At 43.2% G+C, this 18259-nt stretch overlaps 1 protein-coding gene across 6 annotated transcripts in view; it reads right to left on the reverse strand.

Moving 5' to 3' along the window:
• The window catches only part of pacsin1b (protein kinase C and casein kinase substrate in neurons 1b), a 317673-nt gene that overhangs the window by 86461 nt on the left and 212953 nt on the right, over positions 1-18259 (reverse strand). For 3 of the 6 annotated variants that reach the window (XM_059653459.1, XM_059653460.1, XM_059653461.1), the window contains one exon: positions 16695-16817. The exons of 1 other annotated variant lie outside the window; for it this stretch is intronic. In XM_059653459.1, coding sequence (XP_059509442.1) covers positions 16695-16754 — 60 coding nt within the window. In that variant the 5' untranslated portion in view covers positions 16755-16817. Of the gene's footprint in view, positions 1-16694; positions 16818-17022; positions 17177-18259 lie in introns of those variants that run through there. 2 more of the 6 variants (XM_059653462.1, XM_059653458.1) reach the window with 1 other exon arrangement.

Raw genomic sequence — 18259 nt, forward strand, 5'->3', positions numbered from 1 at the left:
GGCTATCACATAACAGTCAGACATTGAAGGAGTGGAACCTCTTTCAGTTAAGATGACATGCAGCAGCTAGAATGCAATGCTCTTGCCATCAATAACACTCTCCAATTTGAGAAAGTCTTCAAATCTTACTCTTGCTCAGATAAAAGAAAAACTGAAATGTAGCTAGCTCCCTTTGCATACAGCCTCAATTATCTCTTACATCTCAGCAGTAGATAGCAAACTGCAAGACACTGCAGATGACTCCAGTTCCAGCCGAGAACAAGCCACACACGTTAAACTTTGTTGCCACGGTCACGTTCACAGCCACCGGAAACACAATCCATGTCCAGTATCTGCAGATTCAGATTGACAATGATGTCCTTCATGAAGCACAGGTATCTTGCACATTTGGAGGAACTGTACTGATTCCAAAACAGAATGTGTACAGTGACTTAATTAGATGGATGTGGAACTTCAATTTCATTAGGTTGAGATGCAGAGATAAAATTAAGATCATGTTCACAGTATGGTGAAAATTATGTTTGTGATGGGTTCATACCTGTAAATATATTTTCATGCCATGAATACTCATTAATCTGAAGGAGGTTTCAGTAAAATTCTACACTTGGAACGAAGATAGCAGCACATGAGAACCTTGAGGTGCCTAGTTAATGACCATTTAAAAACAGCATGCACAAGCTGGCTTTGTGTAGTTGTGACGAAGGTGAGCAACTTTCGAAAGTTCAAACACCGGTACAGGCAGCAATTGTTGAAAGGTTGCTGCTCAGGTGAAAGAAAATATGATGGACAGAAGGGGAGATGGTCAGATTGACTACTGTACTGCAGTTATTGATAAAATGTCCCATCTTCACAGAAAGGACAAGATCCAATGTATTGAGAAGCATTAACATGATGGCAATTGGGATAGATTTGCCACAGATCAAGCATGACATTCCCAATTTTTTTTTGATACATCAGATAACCTAACCTTACCTTACTTTTCTCCTTGCAGAGCTATTAGTGCACCCTCATTTCCTTTCCTTGCAACTCTCACTGACGTTTGGAAGATGTAGTACATAAAGTGTCCTATTCAATCTGTGGGAAGTTCTTTTCTCCCTTATGCTTTCACCATCCTTAAAATGTTTAGATCCAATCTTGATATGTTCAAATCACAATTTCCACTTTGATCATTCAGTTGTTAATTTTGGCCACGTATTCAGGTCCTTCACATTAGATTATCAACAAGAAAAAAACAAAGCCACATGTACAAATCTATTTTGAGAAGGAACAGCTAAACAGCAGTTTAATTTACACCTTTAAAACACGAAAGAAAGTTCATCGCTGTTAAGACTGTCAAATTTTTACCATGCTGAATCATTCACAGCAGGTTTCGTGGATAGGATAATTTTTTTTAAAAAAATTCATTCACAGGAGGGCAGCATCACTGGCTATGCAGCATTTATTACCCATCCTTCATTGCTCAGAGGACACTTGAAAGTCAACCACGTTGCTGTGGGTCTGGACTCACATGTAGGCCCCACTGGGCAAGGATGGCAGACGGGAGCTAGTAGTAGGTTAGGGGCAAGTTAAGCTTTGGAGCTGCCTGGAGGTTTCCCCCATCCCACCCCCAAAAGACTGAGCCACAGTACTACTACCCTACTTTTGGGCTTCCTAATCAAAGTGTGGGTACATCAATGGCCTTCGTGTGTCAGCTGAAGGACCTCTTCAAATGGAACTGCTGAATAGATCACTGCCATTGGAGAAGTGTCATTGAGGGCAGATACAAAGGTGGAAATGCAATATGGGAATGCTGCCAAGTATTGGATTGTGAGAGCCCAAAGAAAAAAGATTATCTCCAAGATGTGCACATATCCATGAAGTGTCATTATGTGCCGGACTATCTATCCTAGGTGCTGTGAACGATGGGCCTGGATACATTTCTATAGCATATACCAAGTAGTTATACCTGAACAGTACTGTAACATCTGGCATTTGTGGAGACAATGCAGAAAAAAAAAAACAAACACAAACACAATCACATATCCAACAGTCTGTACACAAGTTACTTGAGGCCCTGAACAAAGATGATGCATTTTGTCGATGATTCCCTGAGCAGAGGTCATTTTGGAGAAAGCTTCATCAGTAACATCACACAAGCACCAAGATATAATCTGGTTAGTAATGGTAAAGATCCTCCACATCAAAGCATTCCTGCCCAAAGTCTCAGCCCTTCCACGCATGGCCTTCAAGGTAGTTGCTGAGGAACAAGTGCAGCTACACTTCCTTTGTAAAAGTGTCTCTGCTATCAATGTCTGGTAACAGAGGCAGGGGTTTTTTGCCTGGCTTCATGCTGAATAGGACTCTGTGCTCTACAGGCTGTTTCTAGGAATGCAGACAGATGAACATAATTAGACCATAATACATAGGAGCAGAAGTTAGCCCATTCAGTCCATCAGGCCTGCTCCGCCAGTCAATCATGGCTGACAAGTTCTCAACCCATTCTCCTGCTTTCTTCCTGTAACCCTTGATAATCAAGAGCCTATCTATCTCAGTCTCAAATATACTCAATGATCTGGCCTCCACAGCCTTGTGTGGTAGTGCATTCCATAGATTGACCATTCTCTGGCTGAAGACGTTTCAGCTTACCTCCGTTCCAGAAGGTCTTCCTTTTACTCCAAGGCTGTGCCCTTCGGTCCTAGTCTCTCCTACCAATGGAAACATCTTCCCAACATCCACTCTATTCAGGCCATTCAGTAATCTGCAAGTTTCAATTAGATCCCCCCGTATCCTTCTAAACTCCATTGAGTATAGACCCAGAGTCCTCAAATGTTAAACTTTTCATTCCTGGGGCCATGTACATTTGCTGAATCCTCTTGAGGGCCACTACATCTTTCTTCAGATGGGGCCCAAAACTGCACACAGTACTCCAAATGTGGCCTGACCACAGCCTTATAGAGCCTCAGAAGTACATCCCTGCTTTTATATTCAAGTCCTCTCAAAATAAACACCAACTTGTATTTGCCTTCCTGACCACTGCCTCAACCTGCAAGTTGACCTTGAGAGAATCTTGGACTAGAACTCCCAAATCTCTCTGCACTTCAGACATCTGAAATTTTCTCCCCATTTAGAAATTAGCCTATGTTTTATTCTTCTTACCAAAGTGCATGACCTCACATTTTCCCACGTTGTACTCTGCCACCACTTTGCTCACTCTCCTAAACTGTTCAAATCCTTCTGTAGCCTCCCTGCATCCTTAATGCTACATCCCTCTACCTATCTTTGTATCATCTGCAAATTTAGTCAGAGTGCCCTCAGTTCCTTCACCCAGAAGACTAATGTATAAAGTGAAAAGTTGTGAAACATAACTTGTGACTGGCTGCCATTCTGAGAAAGACCCTTTTAACCCCACTCTCTGCCTTCTGCCAGACTGCTAATCTTCTATCCATGCTAGTACCTTATCTTACTCAGCAGCCTCTTGTGCGTCACCTTGTCAAAGGCCCTCTCAAAGTCCAGGTAGATAACATCTATTAGACCACCAACTAGGGGAAAGCTGCTTTTTGGTCAACCCAAAACTTGTTGGCCCTCCAAAGCAAAAAGACCTCCACGATCAAGTGCTGTCATATTCTGAGGTCCAGGACTATGTGCAGAGAGATGCATCAAAACTCGCGGCGACAGGCACAAAAGAGGATAAACCACTACATAAAGCCTTTCAGCCCCAACACAGAGTGGCTGGAAACTGGGTAAAACCCTTCGGGCTGCAAGACTGGCACATAATCGATCTTGTAAATGTTAACTCTAATTGTAAAAAGCAGTGAATAACAGTAGCGTTGGAAGATTTGCTTTGCACCTTGTCTACTGTCAAAATATCATGGCCTCCCTTTGAATTTTACATAAAAATACTTATGGTTAAAAATAACGCACTCTGACAAAGCAGTGTGACATGATAGATGTACATAAGGCACCTGCGCAGATTATAGACACGTCCATGACAGCTGGGTTGTCAAATCGTGAGACAGACATCACAAGACAGCAGAGGCAAGGTTTAGAAGCAGGAAGGAACGGAGGAAAGTCAGTGCCAGAGGGTACCAGGCTCGGTTCTACTGGGTACAGATTCTCAGACTCAGGGTCAGCCACTAGGAGAGGCATCTGGAGCTGCAACAGAAAAACGTGAACCGTTCCAGCAGAGTATCCAGAGGCACTGCACATTATGGAGAAACTTTGGAGGAGGTTCTCTCTAGAATGAGTGCATGACACCTCAAGCCTCTGCACTGAAGTCCATCTTCATGAATAGTATTTACTACTTGCACGGAGACTGTGATTATGACAGGCAACCAAATGTACGCTGCCCTTGCCAGTGGCCTGCCCACGATCTGCCATGGGATGAGCAATAAATGGGCTTGAAGCTGGAGTCTAACTGCAACTTTTAAAAGGTGCAGAACGCTGCAGTTCCACTTAACGGAAGCAAGTGAACCTATCTTTTGCTGCTAGGGTACATTGTGAAGATAGTCCCCAAACACTGGGCAGCCTGCAACCACTAACAGCCAGAAGGCAAGAGGGCTTGTGGGTGCTGGGCCCTGGTCTGCAGAAAGGCCTAATCCTGGAAGCCTCAACTGGAAATTTCTAATCAATGCCTGACAATTAGCCCAAAAGGCCTTTTTAAGTATTCTAAAAAATTGGGAACCCTCTGATTTTGGGCAGGCATTCTGCTGATCTGGCCATGTTTTCCAAGGACAAGTGGTCAGGGAATAGGATGGTGCCAGTTAAGTAACAGGTCTTCCAGCGGCTTGGATATTCACATCCAGCTGCCTCCATATTAATCCCAATTGGGATTTGAAAACTCTGGTCCCCACTTCCATGTGCCCTTTGTCCATTGGCCCTCTTGTGGTTCACTTGTAAAATCGTGGTGTGGCAAAAGATTCCATGAATTGCTAAACTGCACAGACAAGGCCTTCTATTTAATATAAGATAACAAAGGTACAGAGCTGGATGAACACAGCAGGCCAAGCAGCAGAAAAGCCGACATTTCAGGCTTAGACCCTTCTTCAGAGAATGGAGAACTTTCATTCTCTGAAGAAGGCCTAGACCCAAAACGTCAGCTTTCCTGCTCCTCTGACGCTGCTTGGCCTGCTGTGTTCATCCAGCTCTACACCTCGTTATCTCAGATTCTCCAGTTCCTATTACCCCTTCTATTTAATATTTGTTTTTAGCGTCATATGCAAGTCAAAGCAGACCACTACCATTCCAGATACCCCTGCTGGTACAAACTGAAGCACAACTCAAGTGACTGAGGACCTGAATACTACCTTCAGCAACCTAATGGTTTGCTCCACGTATGCTATTACACTTACGCAAGTCTAGCTGTAGCTTTCCTCTGTATCTGCGGTAGGGCTCCTTACAGATGTTATTAACCAGATCCTGGGGAAGTTGCCCTTGTATCCAAGAACCTACCTCCTGACTCTGGAGGTGCGAAGGGATGTGACTGTAATATGCATCTTTCTGGTTCCAGATATTCTGCCCAGGCACAAAAATCTCCCGATGGTCACAAAGCAGCCAAATATTGATGCAGTAGAATTTCATTTAAATGACAAGTGCTCCAGGCTGATCTGGTGGTGCTTCAAGTGCAGTTCACGACTCTCCAAACTGCAGGAATCCAGACATTATAAAAAAACTTTCCATTTCAGCACTTCTGGTAAATATCGGAGATGTATTCATGCAGGATTTCACATCCCCCTGCACACATGCCACTAACAGATCTCTGGAAGGAATTGGAGATGGAGATGAAGAAATTCAAGCCATTGGTGACCATGACAGCCACTGGCAATGGAAGTCTCCTGGTCTACTTCACATAGAAAATCTTGTTTCAGGAAGCTACAGATGACAGCATCCAGCCTGCTAAGAAAGTCTGAGCTTCCAGAGGCACTGGTGCTCAGTCAAGGTTGTGTATCTTGTTTTGGCACACTTCCTTCAAGCTGAAGCTCTGCATCTGTTCTTTCTGCCATACAAGCCAGTGTGCAGGCAAGGCAAAGGGAGGCACAGCTGCTTCTGCTCCTTCAGTTATGAAGTTCAAGACAAAACTGCATAATTTTCTCAGATACTGCAACGAAAGCCAACAGAAAGGAAGTGCAGATAATTGTTGACTACAAGGCTAAGAAAGCAGGATTAAGCTTGACAATTTTAAAAGTCACCTTTAAAGCAGTTGAAGTACACTCTCAAAACAAGGCTTGTGGGCAAAAGACTTTCACTTTGGCAAGAAGCACAAGTCCTACTTCAGTACTTAAAGACTTTCCAAACTGCCAATTTCAAATAGCCATCACAATCTCCATTGTACTGAGCATTGTTGACTCAAATGTCTTTTAGGCATCTTAAGAAACCAATCTTCTGGGAGTTAAAATTGGAATAATAGGTTAAAAGTGCTTTTAATTTCTTCTTTACACCTTTAAATATTAGAAGACCTCCAAATATAGATCAATTAAACTCCAAAGCGAGCAGGATTGTGTGGAGTTTCAATGCTTTTCCTGGCATTTTGAACTTGTGCATGCAACAGCACCACCACTCCTAAGTGACGAGGACCAGCCGGGAAGGAAAGCAGTGAGTATAAACACTCACCCTTCGACGCCAACGGCCATTGAGTGCGAGCAGCAGTGGAGGTAAGGCGAACCCAGAAGACTGCAACTAAGGTAAGGCAATTTTTAAAAATTACTTACCGGTAGCGGGCAGCGGTGTTTTCTCTTTCACAGAAGGAGCAGGAACAGCGGAGGAAGTGGCGAGGACCAGAGGGGCAGCCGGGAAGGAAAGCAGTGACCATATATATCAGCAAGGCGGCTAAACCCGAGACTCTACACTGTAGTGTCTCCCACCCACCCTCCTCCTCTAACCTAGTTAATAAGGTAAGGTTCATTCTAAACTTTCTCTATTGAATATAAGTTTGTTATTAATTTTATAGCAACTTGAACTAAGCTTTCTACTTTAGTACTGAGTGGGTGTTCAGATAAGTGGGGTATGGATGCTAGGGCAGTTGCTTGCTCCTCCTGCAGAATGTGGCAGTTGGGAGACGTGGCACATGTCTCCGCTGGCTACATCTGCGGGAAGTGCACCCAACTCCAGCTCCTTGAAAACCGTGTTAGGGAAATGGAGCTGGATGAACGACAGATCATTCGGGAGGCAGAGGGGGTAATTGAGAGGAGTTACCGGGAGTTGGTCACTCCTAAGGCTCAGGACAAGGATAGATGGGTTACAGTTAGGGGGAGGAAAGGGGGCAGACAGACAGTGCAGAGATCCCCTGTGGACATTCCTCTCAGCAATAAGTATACCCTTTTGGATACTGCTGGGGGCGGGGGGGATGACCTACCAGAGGAAAGCCATAATAGTCAGTTCTCTGGCACTGAGCCTGACACTGTGGCAAAGAAGGGAAGGGGGCAGAATAGAAAAGTACTTGGGGTAGGGGAAATCGACAGGAGATTCTGTGGTCAGGATCAGGATTCCCGGAAGGTATGTTGCCTCCCTGGTGCCAGGGTCCGGGACGTCTCCAATCAGGTGTATAAGGTCCTAAAAGGGGAGGGCGAACAGCCAGAAATCGTGTTACATATTGGCACTAATGATATAGCCAGAAAAAGGATTGAGGATATAAAAAGTGATTTCAGGGAGTTAGGATGGAAGCTGCAAAGCAGGACGAACAGAGTAGTGTTCTCTAGTTTACTACCGGTGCCACGAGATAGCGAGACGAGGAACAGGGAGCGGGCGCAGCTTAACACGTGGCTGCGCAACTGGTGTAGGAGGGAGGGCTTCAGATATGTAAATAATTGGGATGCCTTCTGGGGAAGGTGGGGCCTGTACAAGAAGGACGGGTTGCATCTGAACTGGAAGGGGACCAACGTCCTGGGTGGAAGGTTTGCTCGAGTAGTTCGAGAGGGTTTAAACTAGTATGGCAGGGGGGGTGGGAACCTGAGCTGTATACTGGAGGTGAGAGTTGATGCAGGTGAGGCAATAGCAAGGAGGTAGACCAGCTAGTGGGAAGGATTTTCCTGGGAAGGAACCAAGGGATCAGTTAAACTGTGTTTGCTTTAACGCAAGGAGTATCAGGAATAAAAGTGATGAACTTAGAGCATGGATCAGTACCTGGTGCTATGATGTTGTGGCCATAACAGAGACATGGGTTTCTCAGGGGGAGGAATGGTTGCTGGATTTCCAGGGTTTAGATCATTTAAAAAGAATAGGGAGGGAGGAAAAAGAGGAGGGGGTGTAGCACTACTAATCAGAGAGAGTATCACAGCTACAGAAGCTTCCACTGTCGAGGAAGATCTGCCTACTGAGTCAGTATGGGTGGAAATTAGGAACAGCAAGGGAGTAGTCACCTCGTTAGGGGTTTACTACAGGCCCCCCAATAGCAGCAGGAAGATTGAAGAAAGCATAGGTCGACAGATTTTGGAAAAGTGTGAACGCAGTAGGGTTGTTGTAATGGGTGACTTTAACTTTCCCAATATTGACTGGAACCTCCTTCAAGCAGAAAATTTGAATGGAGCTGTTTTTCTAAGGTGTTCAGGAGGGTTTCCTAACTCAGTACGTTGACAGGCCGACGAGGGGAGAGGCCATTCGAGACTTGGTGCTCGGAAACGAGCCGGGGCAGGTATCAGATCTTGTGGTGGGAGAGCATTTTGGTGATAGTGACCATAACTGCCTCACATTCTACATAGCTATGGAGAAGGAGAGGATAAGGCAAAATGGGAGGATATTTAATTGGGGAAGAGGAAACTATGATGCAATTAGACATGAGTTAGGAAGCATGGACTGGGAGCAATTGTTCCATGGTAAGGGCACTATAGACATGTGGAGACTGTTTAAGGAACAGTTGCCGCGAGTGATGAATAAATATGTTCCTCAGACAGGCAAGAAGGGGTAAGATAAAGGAACCTTGGATGACGAGAGCGGTGGAGCTTCTCGTCAAAAGGAAGAAGGTAGCTTACATAAGGTGGAGGAAGCTAGGGTCAAGCTCAGCTCTAGAGGATTACAGGCAGGCGAGGAAGGAGCTCAAAAATGGTCTGAGGAGAGCCAGGTGGGGGCACGAGAAAGGCTTGGCAGAACGGATTAGGGAGAACACAAAGGCTTTTTACACTTATGTGAGGAATAAGAGAATGGTCAAAGATAGAGTAGGGCTGATCAGGGATAGCATAGGGAACTTGTGTGTGGAGTCTGAGGAGGTAGGGGAAGCCCTAAATGAGTTTTTTGCTTCTGTCTTTACGAAAGAAATGAACTTGGTAGTGAATGAAACCTTTGAAGAGCAGGTGTGCATGCTGGAATGGATAGAGATAGAGGAAGCTGATGTGCTGAAAATTTTGTCAAACATTAAGATTGACAAGTCACCAGGCCCGGACCAGATTTGTCCTCGGCTGCTTTGGGAAACGAGAAATGCAATTGCTTCGCCACTCGCGAAGATCTTTGCATCTTCGCTCTCCACTGGAGTCGTACCTGAGGACTGGACAGTGGCAAATGTAATTCCTTTCTTCAAATAGGGAAATCCCCGGCAATTACAGACCAGTAAGTCTCACGTCTGTCATCTGCAAGGTGCTAGAAAGGATTCTGAGGGATAGGATTTATGACCATCTGGAACAGCATGGCTTGATTAAATGCAGTCAACAAGGCTTTGAGGGGGGCAGGTCATGCCTGACAAACCTTATCAAATTCTTTGAGGATGTGACTATAAAAGTTGATGAGGGTCGAGCTGTGGATGTGGTGTATATGGACTTCAGTAAGGCATTTGATAAGGTTCCCCATGGTAGGCTCATTCAGAAGGTCAGGAGGAATGGGATACAGGGGAACTTAGCTGTCTGGATACAGAATTGGCTGGCTAACAGAAGACAGCGAGAGGTAGTAGAAGGAAAATATTCTGCCTGGAAGTCAGTGGTGAGTGGTGTTCCACAGGGCTCTGTCCTCGGGCCTCTACTGTTTGTAATTTTTATTAATGACTTGGATGAGGGGATTGAAGGATGGGTCAGCAAGTTTGCAGACGACACAAAGGTTGGAGGTGTCATTGACGGTATAGGGGGCTGTTGTAGGATGTAGCGGGACACTGACAGGATGCAGAGATGGGCTGAGAGGTGGCAAACGGAGTTCAACCTGGGTAAATGCGAGGTGATGCATTTTGAAAGGTCGAATTTGAAAGCCAAGTACAGGATTAAGGATAGGATTCGATTCTTGGCAGTGTGGAGGAACAGAGGGATCTTGGTGTGCAGATACATAGATCCCTTAAAATGGCCACCCAAGTGGACAGGGTTGTTAAGAATGCATTTGGTGTTTTGGCTTTCATTAGCAGGGGGATTGAGTTTAAGAGTCGTGAGATCTTGTTGCAGCTCTATAAAACTTTGGTTAGACCGCACTTGGAACACTGCGTCCAGTTCTGGTCGCCCTATTATAGGAAAGATGTGGATGCTTTGGAGAGGGTTCAGAGGTGGTTTACCAGGATGCTGCCTGGACAGGAGGGCTTATCTTAAGACAGGTTGACTGAACTCGGATGTTTTTCATTGGAGAAAAGGAGGAGGAGAGGGGACCTAATTGAGGTATACAAGATAATGAGAGGCATAGATAGAGTTGACAGCCAGAGACTATTTCCCAGGGCAGAAATGGCTAACACGAGGGGTCATAGTTTTAAGCTGGTTGGAGGAAAATATAGAGGGGATGTCAGAGGCAGGTTCTTTACACAGAGTTGAGAGGGCATGGAATGCGTTGCCAGCAGCAGTTGTGGAAGCAAGGTCACTGGGGACATTTAAGAGACTGCTGGACATGCATATGGTCACAGAAATTTGAGGGTGCATACATGAGGATCAATGGTCGGCACAACATCGTGGGCTGAAGGGCATGTTCTATGTTCTGTCTCCTCTCACTAAATTACATAGCCAATTATTTTCTGTCCTCCCATGAGGGTCTCCTGGACACGTGAATGGGATTTCTTGAAGAGTAGCTTGTGTTTTGGTCACCTTTAAGAAACTGCAAACCATCAGCTACTTTCATAAATGTAGGGAGCACAAGCTTGATACCAACCATACTAGTTCAACTGGAACACGGCACAAGGGAAGGTGTGTAAAAGTGCTGGATAAACAGTGAGCAGAGCTGCAGAATAGACAGCTTTATATTATCATCAGCACGAAAGTATTCCAGAAGTCAGGGTAAGCACCAGTAGATGCTGAGAACTCCCTAAACTATTAGGCCATTGAGCCTTAGATACGCTGTGCAACAATCATTCCCTACTGTTCCAGTGTGAATTGCTTCCATTTTCTAAATGACTCATCCTTACAGCTTCTCACATTAAGATTAAAATGGGCTTAATCTTGTGTGTTTTGACTAAGTGCAAAGGCATCAAGTTTTTTTTGCAGGGATTCTTACCAAGCAAATTTCTTGGTGCATCTTATCAAATACACCTCATTAAACTACCAACCCTACCCCTACGGCATCTCATATTTGATTCTAACCCCTGTTTACCACACACATTTCCAGAACAAGCTATCATCCACAGATGTCCACTGCTAAAAGATTTCTGCACGTCCTGGAGAGTACTGGCATTCCAAAACTGCTCTGTTCCCTTATGGACTTTTCCACAAGATGTCAGAGAAGGTGAAGATAGCCCTGCAGGGACCTGGAGGTCTTGACCAAGTGTGTGGAACAAAGTAGACGTGTCCTCTTCCCAGAGGACTGGCAGACACTTGATCCTGGCTGCTTGGTCCACAGTCACTTCAGTGCAGAGGAAAGGCCATTAGTGCTGTATGAAAGTCAACTAAATTTCTCTTTTACACCAGAGTAACTGCCTCACTGTTCTCTCTGCTATGGCACCCCCCTCCTACCAAGACTCATGGTGTACCACACATTATTACCTGCAACATCTTCCCTCCCTGGCTCCCTTTTCTCCTCATCCTCCCACACCATTAATCCCGTATGGCCTCTGCTCAGCTTACTCACACTGACATTCATGTCATCATCACTGGCAGGTTCACAGCCAGCAGAACAGCCCAGACTCAATTGCTGGAGACTTGGCACCTACCAATTCCCAGGCAGCAGAGGGCTCTGGTGTCCACATGAACAGAGCAGCAGATAGGTATGTAGGACGCAATGGTCCTTGTTGCCAAGGAGCTGCAGCAAGCCATGCAGTCTTCTGGCTGCCTCTGCAGCCAAGCCCAGCACCCCTTGGGGAGGCGTACACCACCTGTACTCCATCACCCAACCACCAGTCCTCAGGACAGAAGGCAGGGAGACATGGAACCTGGCACACATTCCAGATATCCCTTCTCACACCCCAAAAACAGAAGTTGCAGGAAAAGCTCAGCAGGTCTGGCAGCGTCGGTTCAAGAAAAAAAAACAAAATCAGAGTTAACATTTCCAGTTCAGTGACCCTTCCTCAGAACTGATGGTAGCTAGGAAAATGTCGGTTTATATGCATAAGACAGAGAAGGGGAGGGGGTAAGGTGTAAACAATGGGATGGGATAGAGCCCAAAGAGAGAGAAGAGCATTTGGGTAAGTAAAAGGAATTGACAATGATCTGGCTAGGAGGGTGAATAGCTGTTAATGGACACTGCTAATGACTAATAATAGATAGAGTGCAATGGCAGATCATGTGATAACAAGGCCTCACGTGTGGGTTAGGGGGCTAGGACATGGGAAGAGTTTAGGCCCGAAAATTACTGAACTCGATACTGAGTCTGGAGGGCTGCAGGGTCCCCAGGCAGAAAATGAGATGATGTTCTTCCAACCTGCGTTGAGCTTCAACGGAACACTTCAGCAAGCCTGAGACAGCGATACTAGTCAGGGAAGAGGGTGGTGTGTTAAAGTGGCAGGTAACTGGAAGCTCAGGGTCTTGTGGCTTTGCAGAGCACCAATGTTCTGCCCGCCAGTCACCCAATCTGCACTTCATTTCCCCAATGTAGAGGATACCACATTGTCAACAGCAAATGCAATAGACTAAATTCTGGCAAGTGCATGTGCGATGTTGCATCACCTGAAAGGTATGCTTGGGTCCTTGGAATTTCAGAAGGGAGGAGGTAAATGGGCAGGTGTTACACCTTTGGTGGTTGCAGGGGAAGGTGCTGTGGATAGGTGTTGGGAGTGAAAGAAGAGTGGACCAGTGTGGATTCATTCTGCTTGTCAAAAGTATTAAAGATATCACAAAATGATCCTGACATTGAGATAGGCCTCGCTGGCTTGTGTGATTCTGTCACAGATCTTACCATAGCTCACATTGCTCAATCCCCTGTAACATTTGGCAACGTGTTAAATTGCAACGAGTTTCCAATGAGCACCAAGAAGTGAGAAGATACTACTGACACATTTCATGTATTACATTTATTCGGGAGTGAACTTCAACTGCAGGAGAAGTTGCAATGAAGTGTGTGTTTTGGACCTTCAATGACAAAACCGAGTCAATACAAGAAGAGTGAAAAAAAGTCACCTACTCTTTTCATTTATCCCCCTACTGATCGTTTCTGCATAAAGTTCAAGTACATTTCTAATTACCTTTTCTCCCCTTAAAACTTCATCCAGGTAGTTTATCTATAATTCTCTTGTTGTTACTGAGATCTTAGCCCTTGCATTCATAACTTCAACAAAATTCTTCCACGTTTCTCAATGATTCTGTCATAATTGCCACAATCAAATTACTGGAGCCACAGAAATACCCAAACTTGTACCAATTGAAGAAGTTACATGCTACATCAAGTAAAATTCAAATGAAACCATTTTGTGGTTCAAATGTCAAAAATATTTAGATGGATTTGTATGGATTAAGGAGGCGCAACATTCTATCCAATCATTGTTGACCAACACCTCAACTCCCATTACCACCTTTGATTCATATTCCTCAAGAACCATATCTATTAGAATTTCTCAAATGTAGGTCTTGTAAGTTTTAACAGACCCAAAAACAATAGCCACGTCGTGGACATTTCCAGATTATACTTTAAGAGTGAAAGACTAAGAAATAAAGTTAGAAACAATGCCCCAGTCTTAATTTCTTCTTGTTCTGGATTCCCATAACATTTTACAGCCTCACTTCATCTACCATACTGAATCCCGTCATTTTAACTATGGCAATCCGATCACCCCTCAACTTTCTCAACAAGTTTATGTGCAATTTGTTCACAACTTCTAGCAGATAAATGACTCTCTAAATTCTAGTGAATGGATTATCTGAAGAAGATATTTGCCTTGAATATCATAACAGCTCATGCTGATGCAAGTTAATGCACCGTTGACAGAATATTAAGCTTGGCGCTAAACCTATTGATTCACATATTGCTACTTTCATTTGTTAAGATCAACTTGCAAAAGTGCAAAACTCATTACCAAGTACAGAATAGAACACGAGATTCACGACCTACATTTACTTGAAAAGATTTCCCCTTGTTCTTCTCTCTATGCCCCAAGCGTCACACATAACTGAGTATAACTGCTAAATTATATTTCTTCATTTCCTTCATGGTCCTTTGGAAGCTGCTGTCAATCTTCCATTTAATACGAATGGTGAATCAGAGTATCTTAAGACGGGAAGATTACCTGTGCACAAAATGTTAGATGCACTCCTTGGAGATATAACAAATCATGGTAATTTTAAGAAAATGAACTTAATATGTTGTTAAAGCCATCTGCACCGTAATACACAAGGGCAAGGAGCACTGCTCTGTGATTTAGAAGTGTATATTTGTAATCCCATGTTGGTCATTTCAAACTGTTTTCATATTTTGATATGGAGGTGTCAAACATGCCTTCATTCTCTCAAATTGCAAGCAAAGTGTCACTAATATCCTACAACAAGGAGGAACAACAGCAGTCCTTCACTTCAGTGGGACATTCTAAATATAGCTTGTTCTTCAATAAAAGCTACATCAATTGAAAGACCTGAGGAAAGGTCAGCAGACCCAAAATGTTAACTTTGATTTCACTCCATCGATGCTGCCAGGCCTGCTGAGCTTTGCCAGCAATTTCTGTTTGTGTCTCGGAATAGATTTTTAAAAAGTTTGGCCCTGAAGGACCATTTATTAATTGCATTAAGACATTTTGAAATTACCACAGAACTTTATTTTACAATCTTGTTCAAATCAGATAATTTTATTGATCTATTTAAAATGGGTTACACAGCCAAATATTCCATTTATAATGACAGACCAATTTCATCCCATTAATGTCAAGTATTAGAATTCTCAATACTGGTAGGTGATAGGAATGGGTTATTCTTCATTTATAGGAACTGAAATTACAAGTAATTTATTTTTGACTTAAATAAATTGCTTTCATTTTCCCCAACTAATACTGAATAGTAAAGGCCAGATAGATTGAATTACTCCTAAATTACAAACAAGCCAGTTTTAAAATGTGACTGGAACCAATATTGGATTCTGAATACTTTCGTCCTCTTAACACCTTTTGGAAAAAAAATGTTGCCCAGTCCTGCCTACAGTTATGTTAAACATTTGAACAGGAGGCTGAAAACTTGTAGTTGAACTGAGTAAAAAGGAAACCGTATCTGAAGTGTATAACCCCTGCCTCTCAAACCATGACAGCAGCAGCAGGGAAAGCATTGGGTGAGTAGTCTCCCACAGGGATGAAAAGAAGATCTAACATTATCTACCAGGATGGGTCATTCAAGACATGTCTGATTTATAAACTAAATTACAAACAGTCTTGGTGGAAATCTGTCAATAAAGCAACGCTACCTTAGGATAGAATGTGGATTGTGGAAATCTGGGAAATGTGAAGGAATAGAAAGTACGCATGAAACTCCTTAGATGGCATTTTCATCCTATTGATAAATCTGTCACAGTACTCAGATATAAAAAGTTCATTTGTTCAACATCTAACCAGTGTGTCATCCGAAGTGCTAAAAAAGAGCCCTTAACATTTTTAGGCTGGTTGGGAGAGGGAACAGAATAAAACACACTAGCAGGGTTCTCCCTTCCCCCTGGTGGTTACCCAATGACACTGGGTAAATAGAGCAAGGACAGAGAGAGTTTGGCTAAGCAAAGATTGTCTCGGTACAGATTAAATGGCTTATTGACGTTCAGTCTCTGGACTCAAATAAGAATAGCCACTTGAGTAAGACTCTGGAGGGTTGCAAACCGCAGAGGATCTCTCTGCAAGAGGTCAGCACCTTGAGGAGGGGAAATAAAGCAAGCAGTTGTGCTTTTTAGGAAGGCACCACATTCCAAATTTATTCATCCTTCTTAACGTATTTTTAATACGTTCTGATAAAATCTATTTCATGCAAGCATTTACCAAGCACATTTTCTTAATGAATAATTTAAAACATAATGAACCGTTTAAGCCACAACTTTCAGTCTGAAGTGGCCTTTAGGTGTGCATATATTATACTCAGACCATACACAGATAGTTAAATACCGAATAATGTCATGAGCAGATAGTGGCTAGCGGGTTCTCACTCATATTCAGCTGAAATAGCAACGCAATATCATTCGTGGTTTCATTAATCATTTAAGCAAAGCTGCAGCACATTTTCTGCAATGCACACATACTGTTCTAACACATCACAATTCCTGATGAATAACAGCAATCACGTACATTAAAGCATCAAAACCCATTAACCCTGTATCAGACTGCAATATACTAAGCCTGCTTATAACGAGAAAACTATTGCAAAATTTAGTTTCAAATAAATCAGACGTAGCTTAAGTAATTATCTTGCAATATTCTCATCTTCCAAAGTGTAGCAAGAAAGTTGCAGTACCTCCCAGAAACTGTCAGTCGTTTCCTCTAATCCACTGGATTCGTCGTATGAGCCTGACATCTTCGATAAAACGGAAAGACCTTGAATTATCTGCACCGTTACTAAGCTTCAAATCTTCATGCACTGCAGAGAGGAAAATGGCCCAAGTATTACAGAAAGCCTCATGCATACAATTAAAAAGGTCACTGCGAATCTTCACAGCTCAACAGCCTCAAACCCTTGCAGGCACCACACATACTGCAAACCTCAAGAATAGTGCATTAACAGAACTGGACTGGGATAGGAAAATGTCAAACTGAAAAATGTTTTAAAAATAAGCAAACCTCACCTCACGGAAAATCCCCTTGATGGTTTTGTTAATAGCTAAACCATAATTCCCACTTGGCCTATCCTGATGAGTTTCAGGGATAGAGGCGGTGAATTAGAGCCGAGGATTAATCTGTGCCTGGGCATTAGTTGAGCTACATCCTTCAGAGGGCACGTGATAGCTGCACGCAGTTTGACTACACAGGTTCACGGGCCCCAGGAGCAGAAGCACAATTTTAACCATACAGGTTCAGGGCAGCCACAATCGGGCAATTTAGGTGTACATAATGTAGCCACAGGGATTCCAGTGACATAACTGCAACATTTAACAGCTGAAGGGATTTTTTCCCCCTAAATCAGAGCTTGACAGAGCCGGTCTGCGAGCTTCAAGGCAAGCCGAACATGTAATGTTTTATAAGACTGCAAAATTTTTACTGCATTCGATTCTACGATCCAGGTTTTTAGTTCAATTAATTTTTAATACAATTCAGTAAAATTGTACATTATTTATACAAAAGCACTAACCAAAGGATAAAATGATCATTAAATTTCCGACAGGTTATGTCAATCCATGACCTTTATTTCAGAATCGAGCGTCAACCTATAGCTTTGTGTGAATTAAGACTATCCAGATTGCGGAAGCTTGGCGAAAGGCAGATATTTAAGCCTACATTCATGATCATCTCCATATTGTCTTGACATTAATAAAGATTACTGAGTTTTCAATTCCATTGTCCAGAGTTTTTATGAACTGAAATCAGATTCATTTAAGGGTCTAAATCGCTGGCTAAAAATGACCGTAGCAATTATTTAACCGCACAAATTTCACAAAGTTTCATGAAATCAATGTAAATTAAATTAAAACAGTCTGAATCAAAATTAACATTTTATCAAAGAAGCAGCAAAACCAGTCAACTCAGTCAGGTGTGAAAATGGGTGCTAAGTCTCCTATCTTGAAATATACCACTGGAAATTTTCACATTTTTGGAGATAGAGCCCCAACTGCAATTAGTAAACTTAAAAGAAACAACTTCCGCAGATGAAATGCACAAGGCATGCAGCATGAATTTCGAAGAGCTACTTGTGGCAGATGACAGATTGTGTCAGTAGAAGTGAAGCTAGAAAAAACTCTCAAAAAGGAAAAGCACTAGTCACAGTGCAGGTTAAAATGAAACATCAGAATACAGAAGTCAAAGAACAACTGCAATTTTTGCTACTGCTGATCGTCACTCCACCAACTAAACAACCTTGGTTCATGT

This window comes from Stegostoma tigrinum, chromosome 21 (assembly GCF_030684315.1).
Source record: "Stegostoma tigrinum isolate sSteTig4 chromosome 21, sSteTig4.hap1, whole genome shotgun sequence".
Taxonomy (NCBI): Eukaryota; Metazoa; Chordata; class Chondrichthyes; order Orectolobiformes; family Stegostomatidae; genus Stegostoma; species Stegostoma tigrinum.